Genomic DNA, 15,108 nt, shown 5'->3' on the forward strand with positions numbered 1-15,108 from the left:
TGCAACCTGTTATTCTTGGCCCAATTGTTCCCACTTTGTATAAATTGTACATGCTGATTAGGTACCCAAACATATATGTACTGTCGCTGTGAACAATTTTAACAGTGTGTATATATATATATATATATATATAAGGGGGGGGAGTGAGGAGCATAGATGTTTGGTATATGTATTCGTAGAAGAATCAAAAAAAAATAATAATAGCAAGGAAAAGGGAGCCAAAAATATTCTTACACATTCTCCTTTCCATTCTGAATGTATGAAAATTTCATTCTATATGAATAAACAGTAATTTGAAGGTTAAAGTTCACTATATATATAGCAGGAATATATATATACACATCTTAACAATGATACGACTAATATACTTTATTCCATGTGATGAATCTATACAATAATGTGTATATAATGTACACTGTTTCATATAATAAGGAAATGTGCACATATACATACATATATTTTTCAAATTGCATTTACAGAGCACAATGTCGATTACTTTACCCTCAAGTCAGGCGTATGATAATTTTGACGGTAATTGGAATATGTACTTTTCCGATGGATCTTTGAATAGCATAAGGAGCAGTCTAAGAACTACATTACAGAAGCACCCCGGCACTGATAAATGTTTGGATAAAATTGTAGGTGCCTGGTATTATATGAACAACGTAATGGGTACATATAATCCTTCCTATAAAGAACGGTGCGACTTTTTCTACTATTGGCTCGAAGAAACAATAAATAATGATCTGAGTATTAAGGGTTCATTGAAAGATGTTATGGGTAAAATATGGCATATATTGGACTTGTCGTCATTCAGCAATAAGTGTACGCGCATATACAGCAGTATTGGGAGGCAGCAATTTCTTGAAATGAAGCAAATATTCGATTATTACTACAACGTCAATTCTATTTGTAAACAGTTCGAAGGAATGCAGTTCAAAGGGGTAGAAGAATATTCCAGTCTACTGGAGAAGCCTGTTCAAGCTTATAGTAGCATGAGTGCACACTGCGCACGTGGATATAGTGGAAGTCCCTATTGTCAAGAATTCTATGACAAGTACGCAAAATATAATGATAAAACATTATCGGAACAGACGTGTGCTGCAATAAGTGCAGCCGGTTCTACAGGAACCTGGAACCCCGGTTCTTCTGGTACCGGTTCCACTGGAACTTGCACTCCCGGGCAGTCCGGTTGCCGTTCTGCTGGAGATGACTTCGACTTAGGAGACGCCGTGGTAGATGGTAAGTGGTACATTTTTTTATGGTGCTACATTGCATTATGACGGTGTGGAGATACGGTGGAACGGAGATTGTGTTAGGTGGCTGGTGGTAGGTGGGTTGTTAGGGTGGTGGGGTGGAAGGAAAGTTTTTAGGGTTGTTAGGTGGTTGGTGGAAGATTGTTAGCGGTTGTAGGGTGGTAGGTGTGTTGTTAGGTGGTAGGTGTGTTGTTAGGTGGTAGGTGTGTTGTTAGGTGGTAGGTGTGTTGTTAGGTGGTAGGTGTATTGTTAGGTGGTAGGTGTGTTGTTAGGTGGTAGGTGGGTTGTTAAGCGTGGTCGTTGGTGGAATGATGAGTGTATGTTTCGCCGCTTGGTGGGGGAGTACACCCGAAGGGTGTAATAAAAAAAAAAAGAAATATCAGATTGAAATTATTTTTCCTATTTTTTTCTATTTAGGTGGAAATGACGATCCACCACCACCACCCAAGTTCAAACCAAATCCCAATCCAAATCAAGCTGGTAGTAGTGGTTCGTTTTCGGATGCCGATTTGGTAGATGGTGTCTCTGGTGGAGAAGGAAAGGGAGGGAGTGACGGTGGTGGTAGTCACAGAAAAGAAGGGGAAGAACAAACTATGAACGGTGTTGTTCCTGGTGCTGTGTCAGGTGCATTGGCAACAATAGGATTATCTGCATTGGCATACTTTTTTTACAAGTATAAATCACACCTCTTCTTCCTTAAGGGAAATAACCACTCTGGAAATGGAAGAAGCAGAAGTAAAAGGTCAGCCATTAGGAGAAAATTTAATGAGTTTCATGATGACGACGACTCAACGGAGTACGACTCAACAACGGAAGATTCATCCGAATATTCAATTCCATATACATCATCATCATCTATCAGATGATCATCATCTGGAGGATGATGACAGAAGATGGTAGGTGGTAGGTAGAATGGAAGGTTGTTAGGTGGTGGTAGTCACAGAAAAGAAGGGGAAGAAGCTTCTGCAGACTCGTCAACAACAACAGACGGCACTTTCACAGTGCACTCAGGGGACGAATCTTTTTCTTTATACACTACTACTACTACTACACGATCATCGCCCAAAACAAGAAATAACAAACAAAGACAGAATGACCGACATATTAGCTATGGTAGTATGTAATGTTATTTCCTCTCCCCATGGGGGGGGGAGTAACTATAATTTTTTTTTTTTTTTTTTTGGTAATCCTTCATGTACACTATTTACACACAGTTATAAAATGTACCAAAAAGGAAGGGAAGAGAAGAAAAAAATAGAAAAAAAAAGAAAGAGAAATAAAATTAAAAAAAAAGAACATATTTAAAAAAGATTAAAAAAAGAAAAAAAAAAAAGTGTGTGGGGTGGTGAACACATAGGTATGTATATAAAATATAATATATGAATTAAAAGGAAAGAAGAGAAAGAGGGGAAGCGGATTTCTCAAATAACGTAATATACATATTTTTGAATGAGTTCATTATTAGTAAACGTAGCTAAAGGAATGAGGAAAGAGTAGGAAGGGTGAGGGTGTACACTGCGACATATACTTATATGGGGATGTGTATATACTTCTCTTTATTTTTTTTTTTTTTTTCAGTATATAATGATTGCAATACTTTGTACCATATTCCTCCTTCCTTCTGTATTCTTTTTATAAATGTGCACGCTGCCTCTCTCATTAAATATAGATTAAATGTGCACATTCATGAGCACATGCATAGAAAAAGAACAAAAAAAAAAAAAGAGAGTTCTTTATATGTTTGAACGGTATATGAGAACTGTGCATTATATATATATATATATATATATATATGCAATAACTGAAGCGAACACATGTGAATAATAATAATAATATGGCACTTCTGGGGAGAGTTGTGCATAATCTAATAATAATAGAATAAGTAAATAAATAAATGAGGAAGTATATAAGGAATTTAGTTCTCATTCTTCCCTTTCCTCCTTCTCTGTTCCTTGTTCCATTATGCAACTTCCTTTAACACATTTTTTATTCTTATTTTGTATTAGGTTAACCATATGGAATGATTCTGCTGTACATATATATATATATATATATATATATATACATAATTAAATATAGTTATATATATATATATTTAAAGTAGGTTATCATTACTTGAAAAAATTAAACGAAATATATATTATTATTATTGAAGAAACAAGAAGTGAAAGTTCCACAATCACACACTTCCACTTTCACCCCTACAATTACAATCATAAAGTGGGGCAAAATTTCTGCATACATTCTTTATATTAAATATATAAATATATAAGCAATATTTGAAGTAAAAAATATATACAAAGAAATATATGTGTACACATATAAAACATGGAAGAGAAGGTAATCACCATTACAGGTTTGTCCCCCTTCGTGTACAGTATAAAAGGAAGCATAATGAGGATGAAGCATTTTATACATGCTGTCATGTAAAATAAAGGAAAAATATACATATACATAATGACATATATATATATATATATACATAAGTATATATGCACATTTATGTTTCACACACATAATCCCCCACCTCCCCAGACGTGTAATCTAGAAACAATTACTGATACGTTAGCCATATATAACAACTTCTATACAAATTTCGAGACTGCGGCAGGGGTCCACAGAGCCGTGGATAAGGAAGGTACTCAATTGAAGGGTGCATTAGAGAGCAGCTTCGAGGATTGTACGGAAATTATTAGTAACGCTAATAAGGTCGCCGACGCCTACGAATATGCATGTAACCAGAATGAGAGCGAACGGTCCAATAGTATACCCTGCCGCTTGTTTTATTATTGGTTCGGACACAAATACTGGTCTGATTTGAATAACCGTACATTGTCACAAGTAGTGGGTAAAATTTACGACACGCTGGGAAATTCATTCAATAATAAGAAGTGTGACTTTAAATATGACCTTACTGACCAAACCATTTTTAATGACATGAAAATAATATTCGATTATTACTACGGTTATAAGAAATTACCGAGTTTACTAAGTACATACAGTGGTGCCACCTGTGCGGAAGGGTGGTCAGACTATTGGAACGCCCTTTCCACAGCATGCAAAGCCATGGAGCAGAAGTGCAAAAAGGACGAGGGCGCTGATCATGATAAATCATATTGTACCGACTTCAATAGTACCTATGCTGTACATTGTGACACAGATAATCTCCCCCAAGAGATGGCGAAACTAATAACAAAGATCCAGCGTGAAGCTGCCGCAGCGGCCTCTACTGCAGAAGAAACCTTAAATAAAACCACGACCACAGCAACCACCTCTTCGATCTTTGGCACACTCGGACTAACTGTTGCTCCTTTCCTTCTATATAAGGTAATAATTCCTCATTATAATTACAATTACAGTTAGAATTGAAATATTAAAAATATAATTCTCCACCTACCAACCACCCCTAACAACCTTCCTACCACCAATTACCACCCTAAAAACCTTCCTTCCACCAACCCTAACAACCTTCATTCTAACATCCCTAGAACAACCTTCCTTCCTTAGACATCCTTCCCTCCACCTACCATCAACACCCCTAACAACATTCCTTCCTTCTACCTACCACCCATAACAACCTTTCCTTCGAACAACCAACTCACAACCTTCCACCTACCACCACCCACCTAACAATCCACCCTAACAACGTTCCTTCCCTTCAGTATAAGCCATGGTCTTCTTGGTTTGGTAACCGCTCTTCTGGAGGAGGAAGGAGCGGAAGAAGCAACACAAGAAGGAAAAGATCAAGCCAACAACAACAATTTGACGATTTAACAGAAACTTCAACAATAGGTTACACAGAAAGTTCAGAAACAAGATCCATACTAGATTCTACTACACTACGTTCTCCTGCTGCGCACACAAGACCGTCTACCAACAGAGAAGGAAGAACACGAAGGGCAGGAACAAATGTCAATAATAATAGTATGCCGGGTCATAGGAACAATGTAGGTTACGGTCGCATGTAACATTGCATTTAATATTCCCTTAAAAGATACGGCAGAACTTAAAGACCCTACAGTGTAAGGAACAAAATAACATTTTTTCCTTTTCTTTTCCTTCCTTCTTTTCCTTCCTTCTTTTTTTTCCTTTTTTTTTCTTTTTTTTTTTCTTTATTTTTTTTTTTATTCCTTTTCTTCATATTTCTTCTTCCTTTTCTTCCTACATATTTGCATGTTTAAATAACAACTTGAGATAAGCTACTCTGCTAATGGGGCGCGGAACATAGAGAAAAAAAAGGAAGGTGCTGACTTTCCTTAAAGAAATATTCATGTATTTTAAGAAACAAAAAAAAAAAATTTATGAAATCAAAATTTTTGTAACAAAATAAATAAGCATTTTTTTTAATTCCTCAATAAAAAAATAATGTTACCAAACAAATCAATGAAGTGAAAAAATTTTTTTCACTTCCACCTATATTAATTGCACATGAACGTGTAAACACTTTCATACAATACAAAAAAAAAAAAAAAAAAAAAAATATTTACTACACCCTAAACCCGGAATCTGAACTTGGAACCTGTTCCTTATGGACATATTAAGTAGTAACATGAACCCTAAACGCGGAATTTGAACATGGAACCTGTTCCTTAGGAGCATCTTCCTTAGTACCATTTTCCTCAGAAATAAAGTCTTCTTCCCCAAACCAGGAATCTGAACATTGAACCTGTTCCTTAGGAACAACAACCATAGAAACTTGTTCCTTAGGAACAACAACCATAGAAACTTGTTTCTTAGGAACAAAGTCTTCCTCCCCTAAACCCGGAATCTGAACTTGAAACCTGTTCCTTAGGAATATTAACGTCAGAACGAGGGTCTTCCTCCCTAAACCCGGAATCTGAACTTGCAACCTATTCCTTAGGAACAACTTCCTTAAAAACATGCTTCCTTAGGGACAAAGTCTTCCTTCCTAAACGCGAAATCAGAAGTTGGAACTTGTTCCTTAGGGACACCTTCCCTAGGAACCTGAACCCTAAACCCGGAATCTAAACTTGGAACCTGTTACTTAGGAGCATCAACCATAGAAACGTGTTCCTCAGGAACATTTTCTTCCTCTATAAAATTTCTTCCCATAAATTCTCGAACCAAAATTTCAAAAAAGTCTTCCTTCGTCGAATGCAGGTCCCCTTTTTGACATTCGTCTAAGACTTCTAAATGAATATCAATAATGGTGCGGTGACCAACACGGCGGGCGGCACGCTCCCTTTTCCTCCTTCTCACTGGAGCAGATCTTGGTTTTCTGCGTTTTTTTACTAAGGTATATTCATGTGGACCATCTGCCTGGTCGTCCACACGAGCAAGGAGTTGTTCTTCCAAAGTTGCAGGACCACGTACTTGATGTGCTCTTTTGTAACGTTTTCTTCGCTTACCGAGGAAAAAATACTAAAAGAAAGAAGAGAAGAAAGGAAGAAAAGTGGGGATAAGTAATTTTTAGGGTGTGAAATGTTGTTCCTAAGACCAGAACAATCAATATAGAATAAGTGCGAAGTGTACAACTAAGGTAAAAAAAGGGAAGGGTTAGAAAATGTTCTTTTTTTTTCTTTCCTTTTTTCTTTTTATTTTTTTTCTTTCCTTGTTTTTTTTTTTTTTTTTTTGTTTTTTCTTCCTTTTTTCTTATATTACTGTTTTTTTTACTTACCTTCCAAAGGAGATAACTTATGACAGAAAGACCCATTAGGACAGGAATGGTAGGAAGGTATGGGGTAAGGAGGTCAGAAGGGTTGACCACCCCTTCCGTCCAATCATCTCCTTTCCTTCGAGGAAGGGGGGATGGTACTTTCCTTGCCCTCTGTTGTGATTCAGATGATGATGTTCTTTGTGTTGGCAATGGTGTTGATGTTGCTTTTGGATGAGTTGGTCCTGAAGGTGTATGTATTGGTACCTGGGGTGGTGATGCAGCATCCTGATTGCTTAAAGGATCAACGCGGTCATCCTGAGTAGGGGCTTTACCAGGACTCTTAGGAGCTGATGCTTTGGAACCGGAAGTTCTACCATCAGGGATACCTGCTGAAGGGACACTAAGGCTTGGATCTTGGACACTTTGGTTTGGATCACTGTTTCCAGGATGTGCTTCTGTGCCTGCTACAGATTTACCCGCAGGATCAGCACCAGCACCTTGAATAGTTTGGTCATTTCCTGCTGGACCTAAAGAAAGAATAAGGGAAGAGTGATTTTAGTATAATCCAAAGTCAGTCGACCTGAGAATGTTGTGGATGCACCCCGTTACACACTTTTTTATTCTATTTTTTATTCCTTACTTTTTATTTTTTATTTATTTATTATTTTATTTTTTTTTTTTTTTTTAATTTTTTAGACTTTTTCCTTTTTTATATTTTATATTTTTTACATTTAAAATTTTCATTTTTTCACTTTTTAATTTTTTATTTTTAAAATTTCTTAATTTCTATTTTTCATTTTTTCATTTTTTTACTGATTTCTTTTTGACTTTTTAATTTTTCGCTTTTTCGGTTTTGCTGTTGCACTTGGGTGAACACATAGACAGGAAGTGTCCATTCTTTTCTAATGATTCTTACCTGCCTGAGCTGGTGAAGTTTTACCAGCGGATGCGGATGGAGTTTGTGTGTCTGTTCCTGTGCTTGGAGTTTGACTATCATCACTTGTATCGGGGGGGATAGGACCTGGACCTGAAGTAGTAGTGATGGTTGCGTCAATAACAGAAGTGTTCGCACGTTCACTCGTTATAGACCAAGTACCACTGAGGAATTTATCCCCAAGACCATCGTCTTCATCTACATTATTATGAACAGCACTATTGTCTGATTCACCCTTAAGAATATAATCAGGAACATCCCGGAAAAGATCAATATACTTACCATCACTCTTTGCATTTTCCGTTGTTCCTTTTCCTGCAGCCTGATCCTCCCTCGGTGGTGCTGGTGGTGGTGGTACTGGTACCCGTTCAGAGGTGTCTTCAGATCGCCCTGGGGAGGAATTGCCACCTGCAGCAGGAGGTCGTACTGCTTCTGGTTTGGCTGGTTCTGGGACGGGTGTGGGTGGTGCTTCTGGTTTGGGACATATATCAGTTGCTGCTTTCATAGCTTTCTGTATATTGGCATCATTATTCTTGAACAGTCCTTCGACTTTGTTCCTTACATTACCTTTGTCATTTTGGCAATTATTTTTTTCTTTCCACAGATTTCCATTCACGTTTACTGTGCATGTTAGATTCTTTACCCTTGTACATTCAGCACAATCACTACCACCCCTATTCTTATCCACACACCATTCACTCATCTTTTCATTCCCTTTCTGAAATGCTTGTGCTATTATATCCTCCCTGATGGGGCACTCTTTGTTCTCTTCCAATTTATCTACGAATGAATTCAGCAGGACACAGGACACAGTTCTATGGAATATTAGGTTGTCCTCCTTCCACTGGTCACTTTTTTGTGTGTCTGTACCCTTTTTAATTTCATAAATATGCTTTAAACCCCGAACAATGTAATTACATGCTTTTCTACTTGCATTACCTACTTCCCCAATGTTACTACACTCATTGTCAACATTGTCTTTATTCTGGAGCATGCCGTTGGAAAGATTTACCAGTTGATTCTTGACATCGGTATCCCAAAATGTACACTGAGCAGGAAAAAAAAAAGAAAGAACGGAATATATATGTATATACATGAAGAATATGGAAGACTTATGGTAATATTCCCGAAGTCATATGTATAAGGCACATGATCTATTGAAGTGATCTTGACTACCATGAACAATATTGTTTCCTCACCCAGTCCTGTTTTACAGTCCCCGTTCCTTCCCCACCTGTTCTGTTTTCAAACCATTTAACTGTTACGCACTTTGTACGTTCACATAAGTTATTATTTATATTATTTATAGTATTTATAGCAGTCAGAGCTTCCTTTATTTTCGGCCTCTCTTTGTCCGCCTCCCCTTTCTTAAACACTTCCTGCACTTTTTTTTCTATATTGTCATTGTCCTTTTCGCAATTACTATCTTGTTTCCGTAGATCTTCCTCCACGCTTAGTGCGCAACTTAGATTTGGTACCCTTGTACATTCAACACAATTCAAACTATTAGCCTTCTCGTCCTTACACCATTCAACTTTCTTTTTATTTCCTCTATTAAATGCCTCCTTTATAGTATCCTCTGTGATATTACAGGGGCGTCTAACCTCCTTTATCAATTTGTCTGCATAAGCGTTTAGGAATAGACAGCCCATGGTTTGCTCTGTTAGTCTATTATTCCTTGCTTTCACCGTGTTATTCTCTGTCTTATTCTCTTGAACGCTATAAATATGCTTCAATCCTGAAGCAATAAGCTTGCATGCTGCTTTTTCTGTTTCACCCCATGTAGTGTTCTTTCCATCAGTGCCTCCACATGCTGTATCGATGGTTGTGTCTGTCACCATCATTCCCTCAGACAGCTCCTTCAGTCTATTTATGGCATCTGGATCCCAAAATGTACACTATGCGAAGGAAAAGAAAAGAGCAAAGAAGGAAGATATATGTGACCCTCATGTACATGTAAAGGGTTTGTCGTCGTGATTCCGTTTTTTAATTATGTATGCAGAATACTATTCCTTTCAGTTGTACCATTAATTACAGCTGACATTATTGTTCATTTACCCAGTCTTGTTTGTTACGTCCATTTCTATCATTAAACCAATTAGTCGCTGCGCAATTGGCTCGTTCGCATAAGTCCGTCTTATCTGTACATTCGACACCTACAAGAAGGAAGGAGACACATTGAGTGAGGGAGTGAAGGAAGGAGTAGTCATGGAATGATAGCAGGGTGTGGTCATAGAGTGATGGTAGAAAAGTTGTGGTGGTGGAATGGTTATAAAATGGTAGTAGTAGAATAGTTATGGAGTTGTTACAAAATGATAGTAGAGTGATGGTAGACAAGTTGTGGTGGAGAGAGCAGAAGTTGTGGACCCTCCTTTGTGTTTACCTTGTCTGGTTGCTGGTGGTTGGACGGGGGGTGGGGGTGGACCTGAGGGTAGTGGTGGTTGCTGTTTGACCACCTCATTTTTCACTTCGTCCAATTTACCCCCCAACTTCTGTTCCTCCTGCACTAACTTCTCTATTAATTCTTTCCCTTTCCCACTTTCTGCACCTGCACTACCACTGCGGGCCGCGCCTGTAAGTAGGTTCTTTGTGTATTTCTTATTAGTATCATTGCACCAATCCTTATTGTGTATTTCACCTAATTTCCCCCTTTTCCCATCACAAATCATTTTACTAGTAACCGTATGTAGTACGTCGCCAGTATCCCTCGCAATTCTACTAAATTTCCCATACTCACAAAGTTCACCTGTCTGCCCTTCCCCTAATTTGCCCTCCAAATTATACATTGCTTCGTATGCGTACTTAATAATGTCACTACTTACACAACGATCCTTCACATACATAAGCCACATATTCAACAAATCACATTTTGTTACACAATATTTCCCTGGAACTTTGTTCTTTTTTCCCTCACATTCAAATTTCTTCTCATTGGCTAATATTAAATTTCTTATTAAAATTTTACAGAAAGTTTTTTCTCCCTGTGTCCATTCCTTGTCTGTCATTGCATCTTTCTCGCATACACTGCTATATTTTTCCCACTTGTCATATATATTATTACCATCAGCAGTACTTGGATTGTTTGAAAATGCAGTGAGTACAGTATCCCATGTGTCTGTAAATAAGTCGTAGAATATAACAGGGAGTTCATATATAGGTACCTACGACCCTTGGATGCTGTCTTCAACTTTAAGCACAGTTCATACTATGCTATACATGTACCTACATTTTCCTCAACAGTAGCGGAAAATGTACAGTGCAAAACATACCTTCCTCATTATCTTCCAGTCCAGTGATGGTACAGTTCTTCTGGTCTACTGATAGTTTGGGGTTTGCAGCTGCTTCCATCTGTTCCTTCATTTTCTGTTGTATTATTTGCTCAATTTTATCAGTATCCTCAATTTGGCCCTTCCCTATTTTGCCCATTACTTCTTTTGCACTTTTTTCCGTTAAGAACTGCTCCTTCGTAACTATTTCCTCTATTTCTTTTGCTCCACTATTATCATAGCCTCCTACATTTTTCAATTTACTATCATCAGCTGCACTCTTCCCGTTCACACTACTCCCTTTCCTCCTGCACTTCGTACTTTTCTGTTTTTCAACTATTTTATAATCGTGCAAAAAATTCTTGTTCGTATTTACCCAGTCCTTCACTAAAGTGCCCAGAAATTGCGTTCCTACTTTTAGGTCCTTAAAAGTGTGATCCCCACATTTCCTTACTGGCTCTGTGCTACCGAATGACTCTAATATACCGCTAACATTCTGTACTGCATAGTTCATCATTTTCTCCAATTGGCAATGTTTTTCGAACATGGCCCAAATCACCACATTTCCTGCAATACATCGAAACATAAGCTCCATGTCCTCCCCAGGAATTGTTCCTCTTCCCATACTCTGTTTCTTGCCATCCTGATTTCTTCCATTCATCCAGTACAATATTTTTAACAGTGATTTACACAGTGTTTGATCCCAGTCGTATTCATCTCCTAATATTTCCTTAATACTATCCTTCTCACATTGTGTCTGTAGTATTGGCACTTCAGTCCCTACATATGTGGGAAGTGCATTTAACATCTCTTTGAGGTTTGTCCATAATTGATCCTGTCAGGGTATGAAGAAATGAGGACACACATGTACTTATATTCATATATAAATATGCCCCTCACACTTTTTTATTTATTTACATCTTGCTATAATATATAAGCCCTTCCTGTTAACACATCACTCACACCAGCTTCATCCCCATGTGCCTTCAGCAGATTTAACTGGTGCTCAATGAATTTCCTTATACTTAGTGCCATGGTGATATGCCCATTATGTACTTATTCCCCTTACGATTCCTCCATAATTCAACCTGAATTTGTACCTTTATATATATTTCTGCATATTCTTCGCTCTTATATTTATTTTCCTCCATTCTTATTGGTATTTTCCTTACACTTTTCTTTTCTCCTCTTTTTTTTTCATTCCTTCCTTCACAAAAATTGAGAAGGAATGCCTTATTAGTCCACTATACCTCTCTTTCTATCTGCTTTACTCCTCCTTCCTTCCCTTTTTTACTTTCTAATTTTCCTTTCCTTAATTTTTTCTTATTTTTTCTTTTCTTCCTTTTCTTCCTTTTTCTTCCCTTCCTTCAATATATTTCCTCCTTCTTTTACTTCTTTCTTCTTTTAAAAAAAAGAAGGAACAACCATTCCTCTCCACTCCACCTAAGGACGTTTTTACATTCTTCTGAAAGGAAAGAAGAGTTTTAAGGAAGAAGAAAGGGAGGAATTGCCCATCCCTTCCTTTTTCCTTAAAACTCTTCTTTCCTTTTTTAAAGTTTTCCCTTTTTCCCTAAATTTTTTTTTTCCCTTTAAATCCTTTTTTTTCTTCCTATTTTTTTTTCTTTTTCATCTTTTATTCTTTTTTTTATTTTATTTTTTATACTGTTAAAAAACAGGGAGAAAAAAAAAAGTAAAGGGAAAAAGGAAAAAGGAAAGAGAGGAAAGGGGTAAAAAGTGGAAGGGGAAGAAAGAATGGAGGAAAGGAGTGGGACGCTAGGGTGCGTTCTGTTACTTTACTTTTTTTTTCTCGCTCTTTTTAAACAGTATAAAAAATAAAATAAAAAAAAGAATAAAGGATGAAAGAGAAAAAAAAAATAGGATAGGTAATTTCTCCCTTCTTCTGTTTTTCTTAGAACAATATAATGTATATAGGAAGAAGGAGAAGGGGAAGGAAAAGAGTTATGTGACGCCCATCATAATATGTAATAAACGGGGGATATACATAATGAATGGATGGGCAGTACAGAAGGTGCCAACTCCGGAAAACGCTGTATTCATCAGAATCATTCTAAGTATGGGGAATTAATGGTAGACCATTAAGGCGGGCGGACAAACCGCATGTGTGCATAGGAATAATGCTCAGACAGCTTCCTATATACACGAGTTGTTCTGTTTAGGACCAAGTACACAGGAATTTGTGGGGAGTATGACAGAAGGTTCGTATGCAGCATGAACGAGTACAGTGAGAAGTCATTCCCCCGTATTTGGATGGAGGAGATGTGTATAATATAATTCCTCCCCTAAAATGCTCGGGAGTATATTTTCTGAAAATAATAAAATGTACTACTGCACATTACTATATTTATTGTATTCGTAAATGTGGAATGAACCTTAAATATCTGATAGTGCACTATCTAAAACTAGGTCCGCAGTACGAATTAACTCTTTATTTATTTTTTATTTTTCAAAATTAACTTATACCTCTGAACTTAATTATAATTCATTAAGAGGGAAAAAATATAAATAAAGGAATAATATCATCTATGCACTTCTTCCTTCCCTCCGTTATGGAACCGGTTCGAAGTATCTACATAAGATCAAGCACTCATATGTGCATATTGGAAGCGGCGGGGAGCATTATGCAGGAACTCTGGAAGAATACCTTCTCTTAGCGCGGAAAAAGGACAGAGCACATGGATCCTATGTTATATATAGGAAGGGGGGTACCACCTCACATACTTATTGAACCAGTGTGCTAAGGTGCAGTAATTCATGGAAGACATAATACTTCGGAGATGAGTGTCCAACAACATGAATACTTTTCCGCAAAGAATGATATACTAATATAATAATCTTAACATCGCGGACACTAAACTTATTATACCACTATATAGGCAGTCCCTTAAAGTACGTTATATAACTATTCTATATTCCTTGTGTTTTATGTATAGGTGCATATTCCTTATGGAGAGCACTACCCAATAAATTCGGATGTGCACATAGTAAAAAAGAGGGGGGGAATACACACGGAAGGTGTGTTGGACTGTTCGACTGTGTGCTAAGCCGCACATTCCATTCCCAAAGGAGTGGGGAGGAAGTTCACATGAGCGCTGCCTCTCTACGTCTGTTCTTCAGGTTCAAGCGCTTCGCATTTTGCATACTCCATATGGCAACATACTTTAGGGACGTACAGGTTTGATATGGCTGCCTCTGTATTCATATAATTGAGAAGCGCAATACCATAAAATAGAAGTGCTATTTTCACTATTGAGGGTTAACTTGGAATATTCACGTAGAGGACGTATGGAAAAGTGTAACTTATTATTAATTCCCAGCATAAATAAATTAACAAGGAATAAGGAGAATTGCACCTTAACATATATAAAAAAAGGACACCTGCATAAGCAATTTCCTCTATTTATATTAAATATTCCACAATAAGCTTTTACTACAGCCATGCACGATAATCTGTGATACTGTGGGTACTATGTGCATAAATAGGAAGGAATTCTATTAGTTCAACAATGTAAAATATAAAACTCAGATCATAATACGGGATCACCTAGAGTGTCACCCCTCGCTTTTAGATTTTCCTTAAACTTGTATAATGTTATATATAGTGTTGATCTAGAAAAAAAACAAAAGGAGCAGGGAAGAATACGCATTAATATGTGATGTAATAATATATATTAAATAAAGAGCAGCTCAAAATTGTAGTACATAATATATTATGTGCACATTTTTTTTTTTTTTTTTTTGTCATGTGAATGAATTATTGATAATGTACTCATGAAAAAAGGAAAAAAGGAAAATTTAAGAAAAAAGAGGAGAAGGAATAAGGAATTATTATTATTATTGATATTGAAAACAATTATAAAAAGAGGAAGATAGGGCAAAGGTCATATTGGGGTGGGGAGAGTGCTATTTTATAAAGGGGTACGGGCGCACACACATAAAATTCTTTTTTCTTCCTACAATACACAGAAAATTAATACAATTTATTTATACATATTATAGGCCCTTCCCATTTCCCTT

At 37.0% G+C, this 15,108-nt stretch overlaps 1 protein-coding gene across 1 annotated transcript; it reads right to left on the reverse strand.

Annotated features, from left to right (window-relative positions):
• Positions 1–6,257: 6,257 nt before the first annotated feature.
• On the reverse strand, positions 6,258–12,108 carry PCOAH_00053620 (SICA antigen; the record flags this gene model as incomplete). The annotated part of the gene is made up of 8 exons (XM_020062142.1): positions 6,258–6,406; positions 7,206–7,400; positions 7,790–8,855; positions 9,007–9,705; positions 9,866–9,963; positions 10,191–10,922; positions 11,077–11,908; positions 12,028–12,108. The coding sequence occupies 8 exons, from the start codon at positions 12,106–12,108 to the stop codon at positions 6,258–6,260; spliced, it is 3,852 nt and encodes a 1,283-aa protein (XP_019917482.1).
• Between the last annotated feature and the right edge of the window lie 3,000 nt (positions 12,109–15,108).

Source organism: Plasmodium coatneyi, chromosome 14 (genome assembly GCF_001680005.1).
Source record: "Plasmodium coatneyi strain Hackeri chromosome 14, complete sequence".
Lineage (NCBI taxonomy): Eukaryota > Apicomplexa > Aconoidasida > Haemosporida > Plasmodiidae > Plasmodium > Plasmodium coatneyi.